The sequence below is a fragment of the Onychomys torridus genome, chromosome 4, assembly GCF_903995425.1.
Source record: "Onychomys torridus chromosome 4, mOncTor1.1, whole genome shotgun sequence".
NCBI classification, from domain to species: Eukaryota; Metazoa; Chordata; class Mammalia; order Rodentia; family Cricetidae; genus Onychomys; species Onychomys torridus.
Window position 1 is genome coordinate 87,102,411 of NC_050446.1, and position 16,578 is coordinate 87,118,988.

Here is a 16,578-nt window from a genome sequence, read left to right on the forward strand (position 1 = left end):
AAACTAAGCCAAACTAAGGCTGCAAATTCATAAGTAATAATAAGCTTCTGTGATTTACTTGGGAGCTGGGTTGTGGGCCTCCCAAAAAGAGTATAAAACAACCAACAACAGAAGAGACTTCTATATGATCTCTAAACATTTCAACGTGTCTTACTGATAAAGGTTGGCATTTTCATGTTGGCTTGGGAAAGCTTAGAGAGTGTATCCCATAGAAATAGGCATCAATCCAGGGACTCTCTGCATACCTCTACTCCAGCAGTAGAATGAGATGTGTGCCCACAGTCCCCCATACCCAGGCTTTCTCTCCCTCCAGGGCACTTTACCAGAGCATGTGTGTTGTTCCCAGTTACCTGCAGCTTGACAGACTCAGGCAATCGGGTTTGCAACAAGCCTTTGACTGGAGCCTCCTTGCTGGCCTTTTCTCCAGCCTCCACTGCCTTTTCCTCTACTTGACTCATTTCTTTTTCCGCTCCCTCTTCCGTCTCCCCACTGTGCTCCCCGAACACAGAGGGATCAATCAAGAGGAGAATCTGACGAACATCATCATCATCAAAAACACCCATGACTAGGAGGGTTCCAATGAGTTTCAGCACAGGCACAAACTGGAACTCCACAGAACCCCCCACAGGGTCTCGGATGTGGGCCCCACTGCAATGTACAGCCTCTGTCAGCATGCTGAGAGCCTTTGTCTTGAGAATCTCCAAGGGAATCTCAGGGCTCTGCTTCTGATGCTCCTCATTTGTCACCACGAAGCAAGGAGTAGAGAACCGGAAGCCTGGCTTAAGGCAGGTCCTCAGGCCCACCCCTGGCAGTCCATGCCTCTTGGACTCATCTGGGTATAGGCAGATATTCCTGGTGGCACTGGTGATGGGGATGATGTACTCATTCTTCATCATCAGCTTCCTCTCCTTAGCATTGGCCAAGTGGATGCTAATGAGCAGGTCATAGAAACCAGATCGAAGGAGTCCAGGCAAATACTTGTTGTCAATGGCATAGAAGAGCTGTGAGAGGTCCACATGGCTGCACAGGGCATAGGCAACTCGGCTATTTCCCAGGGCACACACAGCACTGTAAAGTCTCAGGGTGTGGTAATGGAACTGCATCAAGTCCTCCTGCTCACAGAGCTCAAGGATGTCCACACACCTGAGGAAGACAAAGCAATCGACCATTCCACAGTGAGAAGCAAGGGTCAGAATTCAGTGTCGTTGCCCTGTAAAAAACCCCAGGGACCTCAACCAGTTCAGCAAAGGCAGAAGGGACAGACATCTCTGCCATGCTTTCTCTAACAGGGTATTCCTCCTCTCTGAGCTATGGTCCACACCCCAGTTACTAACGATCCACCTTGCCTCATTACAATATTCTAAAAAGCCTGGGAAATATAAGACATTGGCTTATTAATTATCAAAAAACCAAAAAGGAGGTGGAAACCCTAAGGTCCCAAGGAGAAAGACACTTGGGAATATGACAATGACCTGGCCTTCTTATCTGAAATTGATCTGCTTCTCTGGCACAAATCTCTCAGAAGACGCAGCTCACGCCCACCGCCACACCCACTGTTGCTCCCACTGCCAACCTATACTACCTGTGTGATCCAGCTCTGTGGCACCTACAAGACTTTCCACCCTTTCATCTGCACTTTTGTTCTGAGAGGAAACACTTTGCCAACTGGTACTCTTTAGCCTAACCCAGTGAGTGCTTCTTTCCTGACATCTGCAGCCTGCTTGCCTGTGTGTTGTTCTCTTGCTCATGGAGGCCCAGAGATGGAGTTCTAGGATGGATGCAATACTTTTTTTCATTTTCCCATACTCTCCTGTCCTGTAAGTGGTACACAATTCAAGGGGATACCCAAAGAGGCATCCCAAGAGTATCAAATACCTTCACTTTCTGCTCATGCTTTTGCTTTTATATTTTAATATTTATTTTATACAGACGAGTGTTTTACCTACATATATTAATGTGTGCCATGTGTATTTGTGGTGTCCACAGAAGTCAGAAAAGGACATTGGACCCCCTGGAATTGGAACTATGTATGGTTGTGAGCCACCATGTGGGTGCTGGGAATTGAACCTGGGTCCTCTGCAAGAACAAGTGCCCTTACCAGAAATCCATTTCTCCAGCCCCATGCACATACTTTTTTCAGTCAAGAAACATAGGGATAATAACATCCGCAGCAATAAAATTTACTCGGTTCTCAAGATGGCCAGAAACCATGCTGGATTTCACACATACAACCTCATTCTTACCCTATCGACAGTGTGGGTGGGATTCTCTTTTGAAGTATGGCTGAAATTGCTGCAGCTTGGAGTATGTGAGCAGCTTAGCAAACCACATATGCAGGAAATGAAAGTGCTGGGATTGAACCCAGTCACAATCCTCTTAACACAGGGAAACAAGGACCCCAACTCTTAGTTCTCTAAGTCAAGCTAGACATGGGTCATTCTTCTCTTAATTTTTGTAAAAATAAATATATGTATATATGTATATTTCAGTATCACTTGTATTTGAATTAAAAGCATGTAATATTTCCTGGTCTTCAGAAGGTATCATGGCTGGGGCATTATGGTGTATTCTCTATTCTCTGCTGGTTTTTTTTTTTTTTTTTTTTTTTTTGGTTTTTCAAGACAGGGTTTCTCTGTGCAGCTTTGCACCTTTCCTGGAATTCACTCTGTAGCCCAGGCTGGCCTCGAACTCACAGAGATCCACCTGCCTCTGCCTCCCAAGTGCTGGGATTAAAGGCATGCATCACCACCGCCTGGCTTCTCTGCTATTTTTGACTGAATGATGGTGTTGGGGAAGGGAAAGGATAGAACTGATGTGGGGAATGAACAGTTATCTTGGGATAGTTTAGGGTTCAATGAAGATATTCCTAGTTTCCTTTGAAGCTTCCTGGCTTCCCAGGACTGTCCCTTCCTTGGTGGTTCCCTCAAGTACCTGCTCTCCTCTGGGATGTGGAGTGCCATCATTTGCAGAGGTTCTAGGCACTGCACCACCCAGCCATGGCGCTCGCTCACCCGCTCTGTCTCCACTTTGAGAAAGCTGCTGGGCATGCGACTCCATAGCACAGGCTGGATTGTTTGGACATCCAGCCGAGGTGGACACTGTGGGATGGGGTTCTTCTCTTCACTCTTAAATATGGCTGCTGACAAGGGCATTGTATTCTGGGGAAGGCAGAAAGACATCAAAGAAGAAAAGAGACATGTCATAGGGAGAGTTTTAGTTGCTGGATCATGCACCTGGCTCATGGTCATCAATATAACTAGTATAAGTTAAAGAAGGACTATCTATCCTGAGGATCTCCAAAGGCTTTTGTCATTAATTAGGATGGTACACAATGGGTTATGTGAGAAGTAATCAATCCTTTCAGCAGCCCAAAATGGGTGAGAGAAAAGGACAGTGAAAAAAATCTGTCATTAGGACTTCTCAGCAAATTCTAGAGGCCTGAAAGAGGCAGGGAGGTGAATGAGAAGCAAGAGATCTTCCCTGCCTTCTGATGCTTGGGATTTCCCCACGATGGTCATTTTGGCCTTCCCTCAGCATGGGTACTAATCGAAGGGACAGATAAATACCTTCAGTTTTCCAAGTTCAAACTGAAACAAAGACGTGCTTGTAGGCTGGAGGAAGACTGCTGGGAATACTTTGGTGTTAGGCTCCACCTGGAAACAAAAACAAGTCAAGAGGCTTACCCAGGGCTATGGGAATCACAGTTTGCTAAGCCGCTGGCCACAGTAGTCAGTCAACCCATCTGATTTCAGCGAAGAGAAGACAACTAACTGACTGGTCATTCCCTACTGCTCAGACACTTCTGGAGACCTGGCCTGTTTTACTTCAGACTGTCACTGCTTGAGGCCTTAAATCCTTTCTGCTTTGGGATAAAAGACCTTACACACACCCTTTCTTTCCCTTTCTTCCTTAGATACTTGCAGCCAGCAGCTTTCTCTGCAGTTCAGGAGCAGAGTCATAAGGCCAGAAGCTTCTATTACTCACTAGCGAGACAGCACTGATGGCCACTGAACAATAGTATGTCTGGGTGGTTACTCAGGGATCATTGCTGAAGGCAAATGGCAGGTTCACAAGATCCATGATACCCTGCAGTCAAGATTCTTAACCTTAGTCTCATAGAGATTTTGGCACTGGTAATTTGATGGGAGAGCTACCCTCAATACTGTTGTGAGTGACATCTTTGTTCTGTACCTATTATGTACCTGCCAGTACATCATAATCCTAATGATTAATAAGGTTCTCTGACATTGCCAAGTGTCCTGGGCTTGGGGCAGACACACATCACAATTGAGAATTGATGCTGTAAGGGCAAAGACCTTGAGGATCTTAGTTGGAATATGGACTTTGCCTTCTCCCTGGGATGCTCTGGATGCCTTTTTTACTCTTTACCCTTGCTATATTTATGTTAAAGGGTTTGAGATTCTCTGGTTGGCTTCCAACTGTACCTTGCAAGATTGCATGAGGCATCTGCATATAAATCAGGGGCTTCACTTACTATTTGTTTATTTTGATATATACAAACTTAGATGATATTCCTCCACTACCATTAAGTAGATGGGAAATTGTTGCAACTCTCCCTGCCTACAAATTCAAGGATAAGTAGCTATATTGGCTATCCCCTGAGAGCTCATTACCCTTATAGCCTTCATTTTATATCTAGAAAATAGAAAGGTACCAAACATGTGGAGGCTGTCACTCCTTTGAAAAAGAGCCTCATCTAAACACACTGGCTTTGGAAGTAAGCTGCATTATAGGCGGTGGTTTCTGGCCCTACAAGGATGGCTTATCGCAAACTTCACAAAATGCTCAACTCAAGTCCAGGGCTCCCCTCATGCCTGACTTAGGGAGTGCTTTGAAAGTCTTGAGAGTAAATGTTTTCTTGTCCTGAGCACACTCTCACCAGGATGAACAATGCAAAATTTTGTTTAGGACTAAAATAAGAAGAAAATACAAATGTAGGCTCCTCAGGGTATACAAGAGGAAAGAAAATGGGGCCACTGATGCGGTAAATATAATTCTAGAAGGCTCTGTAGGGATTTATTTCTGTGATTATGCTAATGGAAAATTGGATTATGCATGTGCAAGTGAAGCTGCTAACCAGCTGAACTTAAGCTGGAGGAAGATGTGGGCTTTATGTCGTTATATGAGGGTCCTTTAAAAGCAGAGTTGTTTTGTTGTTTGTTTCTTTTATTTTGTTTTCCTTTGTGGAGGCAGAATAGAAAGTTAGAGAGATCTGAATCATAAGACGACAATGTTTTGAAGGTGGAGGGACCACGTGAAAGAACTGTAGGCATACTTGGCTAGCAGAGAGTGACCCCAGCTACCAGTCAGCAAGGACATAGGCCCTCAGAACAATAAACCTACAACATGAAAAACTGAGTACTGTTAATAACTCAGAAAATCTCAGAAAGGGGTTCTTTCCAGACCCTCCAGAGAAGAACCTGGTTCAGTCCAGCAGGAGCCTTGGCTTTTGCCTTGTGAGAGCTCAAGTGCCTGGCAAGCCACAGACCTGTGAAGTAATGGATGCAGGTCATTTTAAGCTGCTAATTTTATGGCAACTTGTTAGGCAGAAAAGTGGAAACAAGTGATTTTCCAGCCAAGTTAGTTAGTCTGACAACACAAAATATCAGTGAGTGCCCATGAGGTGCCAGCTACTGCTCCACAGACAGTGAGCCCAGAGCTGGGCCCTGCCCTGGGACAACTGACAAGCTGGAGAGGGCGCCCCCACACCTCCTGTGCAATGCTCAGAACCTGGACTTGAGCTGTTGCAGACTTCTTTCATTTTTGTACCTAAGGTTCTTTTTTAATATTTGTTATCACTGGCTGATCTATTTGTCCTTGTGTTGATAGACACCCCATTTCTAATCATGTGTGAAGGTCAGGCCCTAGAAACTGGCTAGAATCTACAGCTCGACTCTCTCATAAATCTGAATCCCATAATTGGCTGTGTCTTCTATATACCTGGTGTGGGGCAGTTACTCAGGACTGACTTGTGAGTATGTATTTTAGTACTCAGTTTTCTAGTGATTTTATTAAGTGGGAGAGAGAAAGGTTTTCAGATTGCCTAGCACCATTTAATGGGAGGCCTGGGAACATTGTTTAAGAGAATCTTTCTCTCATTGTTTTGGCCCATTCTGAATTGAAGGCCAGTGTATAAATATTGCTGTCCTGTTCCTCTTGAGATAATTGAAAAATGAAAATGACAACAGCTGTGGAATAACAATGATCCAGCTGCCAGGGACCAGACACATGGCTGGACATGCTTGTGTCTCACTGAGATTAGAAGGGGATGGTTGGGTAGGAACCTCCTAAGGGTTCTCAGCAGAACTCTGCCACTCTCCCATCCAGCAAAGCTCTGTGGGACTAGAATACTGAGCAGTAGGAGAAGAGTTTGAATGTATAGAATAAAGAAGATGCCCCAGGCGAGCATGTTTACACCCCGCTCAAAGACGATAATGGTCCATCCTGCCTGATGTTACCTAGAAATCACTATGCAGGATGTGAAGCTGCTGCAGCATCCTTCTCTTGGTTGTGGCATCTTGTTAGCCTCATGAACCCTTCTGAGGCATGCAAGTCACTGCTATTGCAAATGCCACCTTGTTTTGTTGTTAATTCATTCATGTTTGCAGATCTCCAAAGTCCAACTGGTTGTGAAAGTTATTAAATGTTCCAGAATTCTCTGCAGCTCAGGAGGGACCCTTCAGTTTAGCTTATTTCAGAAGGTAATGGGAAAACACTAATGGATTCTGGAGGACAGCAGTAATGTATATAAAAGCTTCTCGAGGGATTTGGGCTGAGGGAAGCATCGTAGTCAGTACTAGAAGAGTACTTAACTCTCTTCCTCAGAGCCTGGTTTCACAAATGCTTCTTTCTGGAAATGGCTGGGCCCTCCAGCTGCCAGTCAAGCTTGCCAAGTGTTGACTGTACTCCTCATGGGGGGAGGTGTGCCATTCACTGCAGGAACTACTGAAGAGACAGGTAAACTGCCTCCCTGTTGGCGAGCTGCTCGTGACATGTAGACAAAGTTCGGTCCACCCATCATTTTTGGTTAACGAATCTTTCAGAACTGGAATGATTGTTCTGTCTGCTATACACCTGGGCCCATCTCCCCAAGCAGAGGTGAGACAGATGGCTGCCTAAAGCCTTTCATTCCATAGACTGCGACCTGGGGCTGACCAAAGAATCAGGTTTTTTTTTTTTTTAATCTATTATAGAGTAACAGGGTATTACATATCTGCTGTGGTTATCTATACTGCTGACCCTAGGAGACTAAGTTTAGCTTCCTTAATTACTGAACATTACTTTTATGCTGAGACCTTCCATAGTTCCCTATTTCCTATGTATACCTCCCTCTCTCTCCAAATGGAACCCTCGTTACCACTCATAGAGCAAATTGTTATTCTATCTGTTGATCCATTGTGCTCCCCACCCTGCAGAGTACTGCTTTCTTCACTTCTTCAAAACCAAGATTTTTCCTTCATGAGACTCTCCTGATTGTTCTTCATGTGAGAGATAACTTCTTGAGCAAATGCTACCTACCCATATATGTGACTCACTGTCCTGTGCTTAAGAGTGTTGAAAATGCTTGGAAATACAATCCCTCAGCATAGCATTTCCTACGGTGGGCTCTATGGGTCTCTAGGCTCATAAAGTACTACCAGGTAAGATCCACAAATAGTTTTCTTGTTTCAGTTTTTATAGGTTTCTATTCTGAAAAGCAAATGTCTTAAAGAGACAACTATCTCTGTTCACCCTTTCAATCTCCAATCTTATCTGACACAGACAGTAGGCAACAGAGAAATACTTTTGGAACAAATGAATAATATTTCAGAGCTCAATAGGGAAAAGCTGCTGTTTCCTCTTGAGAGATGACCAGTATATAAAAATCACCCAGTAAATAGATATATTTTTCTCTGTATAAAATACAATCACTCTGTTCTCATTTATTTGCTAATCTAATGGCCAGTATACCATACAGTCTCATCAACTGTATGGTGGAGGATGATGAAGTCCATGTGGAACAGAATGAAGAACATGACCAAAGCCCAAAGTGACAGCTCAGCCTCAGAAGCCACACCTACCTGATAGCAGGTGCCAAGTTCCTTCCCATTAGCTGAGAAGGACAACATGCCCATTGCCAGATCTACAAGGCAGCCAATTTCCAGGTCTACATTGCTCCGACTTGATCGTTGGGAACTGGCTACAATGTCTCCACCCCAGACCATGTAGCAGTTGCTGCGTTTCACACTGAAAACCAGATAAAAGAGAGGAGTTACAGAATATAGTCTGGGTGGTTTCTAATCATAACTCACTTGTAAAATGCCCCAGAACTCTTTCTATGAATGAAACCATTCAGCTACAACTAAGTTTACTCAGGCATGAAATACTATGTGTGGAGATGTGGCAATATGGCAGGCTGCCTCCTTCTAAAGACCTCAGTATTCAGATAGCTATTTCCAAAACTCATTAGCAATTCAATCTTCTGATACAAAGGAGATGATTTTTAGAAGATTTCTGTCCATTTTAGGGACTAACCTTAGGTAAATCTATAGACGAATTTGGTATGAGAAGCAGAAGAGTAATCTGGGCTCAGTATCCCTTTATGCTATCCAGGGTCATAGGCCCTAATGTGCTTGAAAACTTGGCCTATATTCCTTGGAATGCCAACTGGGGTCCAGATAGACTGCTTGTCTCTGATGGCCTCTTAGCTCCCCGAACTGTACTATATTGTATGTTCCTGATCTCTAGAAGTCTGCAAGATACACAACTAAATAGCCTAAGTAGCTAAATAACCACTTAGGTCCCTCTCTGTCTGTCTACCAATTTTCAGAGTGTAGAATGCCATGTGGCCTTTACATTTAAAATCAAACTGGGATGACCAAGAACCTTTAAAGGCTCCCAAACCAAATTCTTTATCTTTTTCATTTTTGTGGTGACAGGAAGCAAACCCAGGATCCTATGTAGAGCAAGGAAGGGCTCTACTACTGAGCTACACCCCCAGCTCTCATTTCTTAATTGCAGAATTTTATACCTAGAGAGAGCTTTGGAGAAGATAGGCAATGTGCAACGTGACTCTCGGAGCCCCTCACAATGGGTAGTGGAAAGAAGCAGTCTGTCCTGCCTCCTCAGCTCACCTGGGCTGCAACAGCTGAAGAACCTGGGCTTTTGAAGTGATATGATATGGCCTTTCTTAGGCTAATGGATAATTGATTCTCTACTTGATGCTGGAGAAACCCCTTTGAACACACTGAGACTAATCTGATATGGCTTGGCCTAGGTTCCTACTGCAGCACTCAGTTGTGTGAAGGAACCCAGAACATGCATTCGGCACTGTGTGATGGACAGATCCTTGAATCCTATATCCTGAAGGCGGTTTACCTCTCTGAGCTATTCTTTGGAAAATTCAGCCTAGATTAAGAGATTCTGTTTTCTTCTATTTCTAGAAGTCTGCCATTTTCTGCTGTGAGTGGAAACCCCCTTTCTTAGTATATATCCCTTTCTGTTCATTTTCTCTTAATTGGGGGCAACAATGGGGCTGCTTTCTCAGGATGAGTGTCCTTGGGCAGAGACTGACCTCTACAAACTGTGACTTCCAGTTATAGCCATGGATAGATTTCTATAAAGATTTAACTCAAGCCATGTTATCACTTTTTTAAATTACAGAATTCAATTACTGATGTACTGAGCTGTGCATTGTGAAGTGGCAGGCTTTATGTATATTTTAAAGATACCAAATTTAAAATACCCTGAAACATGTAAAACTCAATCCTGTGTTTATTGCTTATTATGTCAGATAAAGAATTAAGAATTATTGATCGCCACAATGCACCAGGCCTTGCTTTAAGTGCTGACAGTAATAGTTGATATTTATCAAGTACTCGAGGTAAGGCACTGTCTTAAGCATTTTTTTAATGAATTAATTCATTTACTTCTTACAGCACTCTGGGATTTGAATAATTATATATAAGGAGTTTTATATATAAGGAAATCAGAGATCAAGCTCACATGGCTAGTAAGAGACTGGGAATTCATTTCAAACCTAGTCAGTTTCTAAGCTTGGGTTTATAGCCTGTGCTTTTCATCATGGACCCACAGGGGTCTGCATTGAGGGTGATATGACTCACCTCTGATGGTTGGCTTTTGATGAGCTCTATTATAGAAAAAGCACTAATTGAAAAGGATCCATCACTTGGTAGGGTGTGAAGGCCTATCCAAGAAGAACCTACTACCTCTTGATACATGGCTACACAGGGAAAAGATGTTCCAAGCCCAGAGGATAGGAAATAGACAGATGATAAGATGGTTTTTTTAAGGTCACATAAAAAACAGATTTTTTTTTTAAGGTCATGTTTGGGACACATCTATGTTGCATGATGTCTTTGTGTTCTGACAAATAAAGCTTGCCTGGAGATCAGAGGGCAGAGCTAGCCACTAGTTAACCATAGAGCCCAGGAGGTAGAGGCTCATACCTTTAATCTCAGCACCTGGGAGGCTCACACCTTCAGTTCCAGCACTTGGGAGGAGGAAGCAGGAAGATCAGGAGTTCAAGGCCACCCTGGGCTACAGGAGATTGAACTAGTTTAAAAGAGAAACAGCCAGGTGGTGGTGGCTCACGTCTTTAATCACAGCACTTGGGAGTTGGAGACAGGAATATAAGGTGGGTGGAGACAGGATCTTGCCCCATTCAGTCTGAGGATTTACAGAGACAGGATCTTTACATTTTGGTCTGAGATTTCATAGGGGTTAGATGAAGTCTCTAGTGGATGGCTGCTCTGTTTCTCTGATCTTTCAGCTTTCACCCTGTTATCTGATGATAGGTTTTTATTGTTAAGACTAATTAGGATCGAGCTTCACATCTAGGCAAAAATTTTCCCTGAGAGCAGTGCCAGTGGACAATGGAGAACCTGGAGGGAGGGGTTTAAAATGTATTTCTCCCAAAGAGTCCTAATTTCTACTCATTGGTTGTTATTAATGGGTTTTCCATGTCTCTTTTATATTTTTTATGCTTTTAGACATTATAAACCCTTGGGATGAGGTGTTCTGATTTGTCATTTGATGTGTGCTTGGCCTCCTAAGTGCTGAGGTTAAAGGCATACTCTTTGGTTTTTCAAGACAGGGTTTCTTTGTGTAGCTTTGTGCCTTTCCTGGAACTCACTTGGTAGCCCAGGCTGGCCTTGAACTCACAGAAATCCACCTGGCTCTGCCTCCTGAGTGCTGGGATTAAAGGCATGCCCTACCACCGCCCGGCCCAACTGTCTATCTTTATCTCCCATCCCTGAATTGTGATTTATATATTGTGATAAATGAACCTCTGTTTCTACAGAAACTCCCTTTTCACTGTCATGGTGATCCCAGTTCCTTGAATGATTTTAAAAGTTAAGTTTCTGTCCACCTTTTAAGACAGGCTGGGATACTTTCTCTATCTGGGGTGAAGGATGAGGTGTAAGTGACTATTGTAGGGAGAAAGGAGCCTCTTGGGATCCCCCTTACCTTTCATGGACCCGACCTCTTTCATCTCCCAGGGTGACAGTCACAGTACAGTTTTTATTCAGGTCAAACTTTTCACTGTATAAATGGTAGTCTGGAGTCACCCATCCAACCCAGACACATGATGGATCCTGCCCAGCAAAAATTCGGATAGCATAGTAGCATTGCTGTGGAGGGGACAAGAAAATTCATGAGTGGTGTCTGTCTGGGGAGGAGAGCTGAGGGATAAAATCATTCAGTAGTTCACTTGGCTCATTTTTATGAAGAAGCACACATGGAAGGTTTCTTTTTCTTTTCCCAAGTTGGGTTTCACTTTGTAGCTCAAGCTGGCCTTGAATTTGTGGTATTTCTCCTTTCTGAGTCTGTGTCACCATGCCTGGCTGAGGAGGTCTACCGTGCTGCACTCTAGACTCAGGAAAGGCTTTGGTTTATGCAAAGTCTTGAGAAAGAAGCTGAAAAAGAAGATAATTATGTACCAGCTGCCAACCCTCTCTATGTGGCTTTTATGCCAACCATAGGCAGTGGTGAGGATAAACGTTCCCAATGAGGATCATACAATCTGTGAGGCTTATCACCACATTATAGTAACAGCTATGGCACCAAGGAAGGTGACCACTTCATTCCTTTCTTTATGACACTGAGCAGGTTTACTTATTAGTACTATGCCAAATTTTTCTTGACTGAGACAAGATAAAGCATGGTCAGAAAACCCTAGGCTTGAATCTTTGGGACAACTGATTATTACTGTGTGAGCTTGGGTAAGTCTTTTGTCTTCTCTGTACACAGTATCATGTATCTCACAGGGGTTGGGATTAAGTCAATGTAATGGAGATGAAATGGGAATATACATAATGTTCTGGGCCATAGTGCCCAAATAGTAGGGGTATGATTTGCTGCAGCAAGAATCTTGGTTTTGGTGTTGTTTAGTTTATGAACTCAAGGGGAACTTTACAGAAGGGGCGGCAAGTATTTCTTCCATGGACACCAGGTGCTGAGGGGGAATGGAAGAAGGAAACTAGGAAACATTTTCCCCTGACTACTGTCACTGAGGAAAGGAACCTGAAGTAGCTTCTATCCTCTAGGCTGCATTCCTACCCCTTCTTTGATTGCTTACAAGATTGTTCCTGGCACCAAACAGAGACACCAGGGAACCGACTCATAGAAGTTGACACAAAAGAGCAAACAAAAGGATTTAATTGGGATGCTTCCAACTCATGTTTCTTTCAATCAGAAAGGCAGTGATGGGTCCCTGGTGGCAAATGGGTAACAAGGACACATGATGCCCAATTAGGAGCTCCAGGTTGAGCTCTGCTTTCTTTCCCTTACTTGACAAACACCATAGAAATGTCTGGAAGCATCCAAATGTATATTATGAGACAGAGCAATTGACAATTAAAGGAGATCTCTAGACAAAGCTTTGCTGTGTGGGGCATATTACCAGGAAGAGTAGATCAAATAATTAAAGCCATAATTGAGCATATTTACTTACTGTTGTTGTGTGAGAGAGTATTTCTTGCATCTGTTTCCTAGGGGGAGATAATCCACAGTTTAGCTATTCAGTTGTGTAGAGAACACCACAGTTCTCACAGGCAATTGATCTATCTACTTTTAACGATCGAGGCAGGTTTAGGAAACTGGCTGTTTTCTATACACAAGGGACTGCAACTGGTCTTGGGAGCTGCTCATTTGTAAGCTTCTGCCATAGGTAATACTAGGACTTCCAGTATCCCCTGCTGCAGGTTGTCAGTGAATGTGGAGGAGGATGGGGGCGCTGTAAAAACGTAGGTAGAGATGCCTCTGAATGGATTCCTATGCTCCCTCAAGCAGCTGTGCTTACTCAAAACCTTGGTGGATAGTGAACTGCTACAAGAGATTTGGACAAGATAGCTTAGACAGTAGGCACACACCAGCGATTAAAAATAGACATCAAAGGAAAGAAAGACAGCAAGGAATCCATTCCTCATCAGGAGGGAAGAAATCACATTACTCAAGAGGCACACAGAGGCAAGGTTGGGAAATGCCCATAGCTATGCAAAGACAGCAATTGGCCTCTGGAAATTTCTCATTTCACACAGAAGCAGTCTTTTTGCTCTCAAACTCCAAGAATTATGAAGGCAAAGAGGCCCAAGCCCGGAGAGTCCAAGGAGAGCAGAAACATCCTCTCCAGATGTTCCTCTGTTTAGCTGCATGGGCTTCTTAATTTTGTGTGCACTTCTATACACACATGCCCTTGCATGAACTCACACATACATATATAGTCATTTCTTTGTGTGTGTTTGTGTGTGCATGTATGCAGGGTCACATAGATATACACACATGTGCGTATAGGCACCTATGCATGCATATATATGAGTACAGAGGCCAAAGACCAACCTCAGGGGCTATTCCCCACCTTCCATCTACTTTGTTTTTGAGAGGCTGCTTGGCCAGTGAGCACCTAAGATCTACCTGTTCCTGCCCCTCTGGCACTGGGAGGGCAGGTATGTGCCACAATATCTTTCTTAAAAAACAAACAAACAAACATGGTTCCGGAGACCCAAGACAGGTCTCTATGCTGTGCAGCAAACACTTTACAGACAGAATTATCTCCCAAGCCCTTTACATCCTCATTTCTTTACCTGACTGAAAGCAGAGAGGCCACTGTAAACCCACTTCTTATGTTGTGGTTAAGTACAAAACAAGGAGAAAGGCAACCTTAGAGTAGAAACATTTGGTACCTCTGGGAATTATAGGACTGTCCCACCCCCTCACCTTTTCTGGAAGGCTTCACTGTCTAGACAGGGGTTGTGGCTGAAAGAGGAGTGGCATTCGATGGGCATGCTCAGGCGGCAGTAGATCATGTTGGCATTGCTGTTCTGGGTGCCGAATGTCTTGTGGGTCACCTTGAGGCATGGGGGGCTGTCCATGGTGCCGTCAATCCTCACAACCTGGGAACATCACCGTGAGTCCTTAACCTGACATATAGGAGGGTGTGACCTTGACCCTGTTTCTATCTATCACCCACCTAACACAGAACAAGACATTCTGCAAATGATGAACATCACCAGCAATGAAGCAAACTATGCTATTCACGATGTAGGCTTTCTCTGCTGGGAATCTTCAGCTCTGTTCCTGGCTGGAGAAATTAGTGATGTAAAACACATCCATAGGTTCACTACAAAGCTAAAGATGGAGAACAAATACTGGAGAGAGGTACGGCTGTCTGGGTGATATAGTGTGGTGTCGTCATAATGTTGACCTTCTAAATTGGGGGATAAGTGATGGAAAGGAAATCTTTCCAAAGATTTGTGGGCATCATGAGAACATCTTACAGAAAGGGACCAGAAAGCCCCAAACTCAGGAAGAACCATACAAGCTCTCTCAGAGGGTACTTTCACCCACAGGTTTCCATCAGTGCTGGAGTCCCAGCCCTAGAACTAAGGTGTCCTGAGCCTGCTCTAAATCCTAAGACAATTCATGGCTTTGGACCACAGGTATTGCAGAGTGGTAACCTGCAATATTAATAATTACTTTCATGTGTTTGTGTGTGTGTGTGTTCATGTGGGTGCACATGTGTGTATGTAAGCACAAGAACATGTATGCACCTGTGTGTGGAGGCCAACAATTAGTCTTGAAAGACAGCTTCTCTCCTTATCCTGGAGAGAGTAATTAGGTTAGGCTGACTGGCTGGACAGCTCCAAGGATCTTCCTGATTTTGTCTCTCCAGCACTAAGATTACAATGCTTTCTAACATACTGTCTATCACACCTTCTACTTTCCCTAAGTTTAGAGTCTATTAGTTTGCCAAAGGTGAGTGAGACTTCCGGGATTTAGAGCCACACTTCTAAAATAATGGTTATCCTGCAACCAGAGAAACACAATCTACCCCAAAATGTGATGGTCAAAGAGGGAGGAGCAATTAAGAGCTGGGGCTTGCCAGGTTCAGACCTTCTAGAAGATGAGGTGGGGGGCTTAGAGTCAGTTGGAAGCAAACCACTGGCTTGAACCCAAGTAACACTGCAACGAAGCTGCTTTGTATGAAAGCATTCCTTTCTTCATGTCTATCATGTGAAAATCATGGTGGGTCTCTCAAAATAGATCCAGAACTCAAACTTGGCTTATTACACTCTTTAGTTCTTTGCTTTCCTTAAAGGTGGAAGTGCCATAATAAAGTCTCCCATTTCAGCTTCAATGCTAGTAACAACACCAATATAAATAAAGCCACAAAGATAAGTTATACACATGGAGGAACACACATTTTTATCATATGTAATGTCAAGTAGAATTGTTCAACTTTGTGAAGAGAACAACATTTTAAGTCTCTGGACACTGAAGTACCATGGCAATACCACTGTAGGAATGTTGGCAAAGAATCTAGTTACCTAGCCTGGGAAGCAGTCTGGAAAATTGTATACAAGGCTACTAGCTCTTGTGGGATGTTGTAAGTTAAAGGGCCTGTAACTGTAGCTATGAAGACCCGAGGAGGTGATTGGTAGGGAGCCAGGGTAGGGACTTAGGTAGCCATTTCCTGTTGACATCAGACTTTGTGAAAATGCCTCTATCACACCTTCTATTTTTCCTAAGTTTACAGTCTGTTAGTTTGTCAAAGGTGTGTGAGACCTCCGGGATTTAGAACCACACTTCTAAAATAATGGCTATCCTGCAACCAGAGAAATACAATCCACCTTGGCCCACTCACCCTGCAGGGACCACCCATGGTGTAATGTTACCTCTATGTGGGGATGATCCTTTGGCACATTCATAAATGTTGGGAGGCGCTTGCTGAACCACACTGCAACATCTCGGTTCATATTCACCGCAAAAGGCTCGAAGCCCTCCTGGAGGCCACACATGGTATAAAATTTGAAAGGTGCTGGCATCTGTCCCAAGATTCATGCGGCCAATCTGCGACAGCCCCAGAGAGCAAATGGGCACAAAACCTGCAGAATAAAGATTGCAGCTTCAGTGCGGAGGTACCATTGGGGGAAGCTGTGGAGAGGCCGGAGCTGTACTTCCTATTCAGATTGGGAGCTCCAGGAAAACAATCCTCACCTGTCTTTTTGGCACACAAAATCAACAACAGGAAGCTGCCTGGACACAACACTGCCCTAG

At 43.8% G+C, this 16,578-nt stretch overlaps 1 protein-coding gene across 1 annotated transcript in view; it reads right to left on the reverse strand.

Annotated features, from left to right (window-relative positions):
• The window catches only part of Ryr3 (ryanodine receptor 3), a 521,956-nt gene that overhangs the window by 177,623 nt on the left and 327,755 nt on the right, over positions 1–16,578 (reverse strand). The window contains 9 exon segments of the mRNA XM_036183838.1: positions 351–1,143; positions 2,932–3,158; positions 3,567–3,653; positions 8,082–8,247; positions 11,491–11,654; positions 12,977–13,013; positions 14,239–14,414; positions 16,197–16,334; positions 16,336–16,406. Coding sequence (XP_036039731.1) covers positions 351–1,143; positions 2,932–3,158; positions 3,567–3,653; positions 8,082–8,247; positions 11,491–11,654; positions 12,977–13,013; positions 14,239–14,414; positions 16,197–16,334; positions 16,336–16,406 — 1,859 coding nt within the window.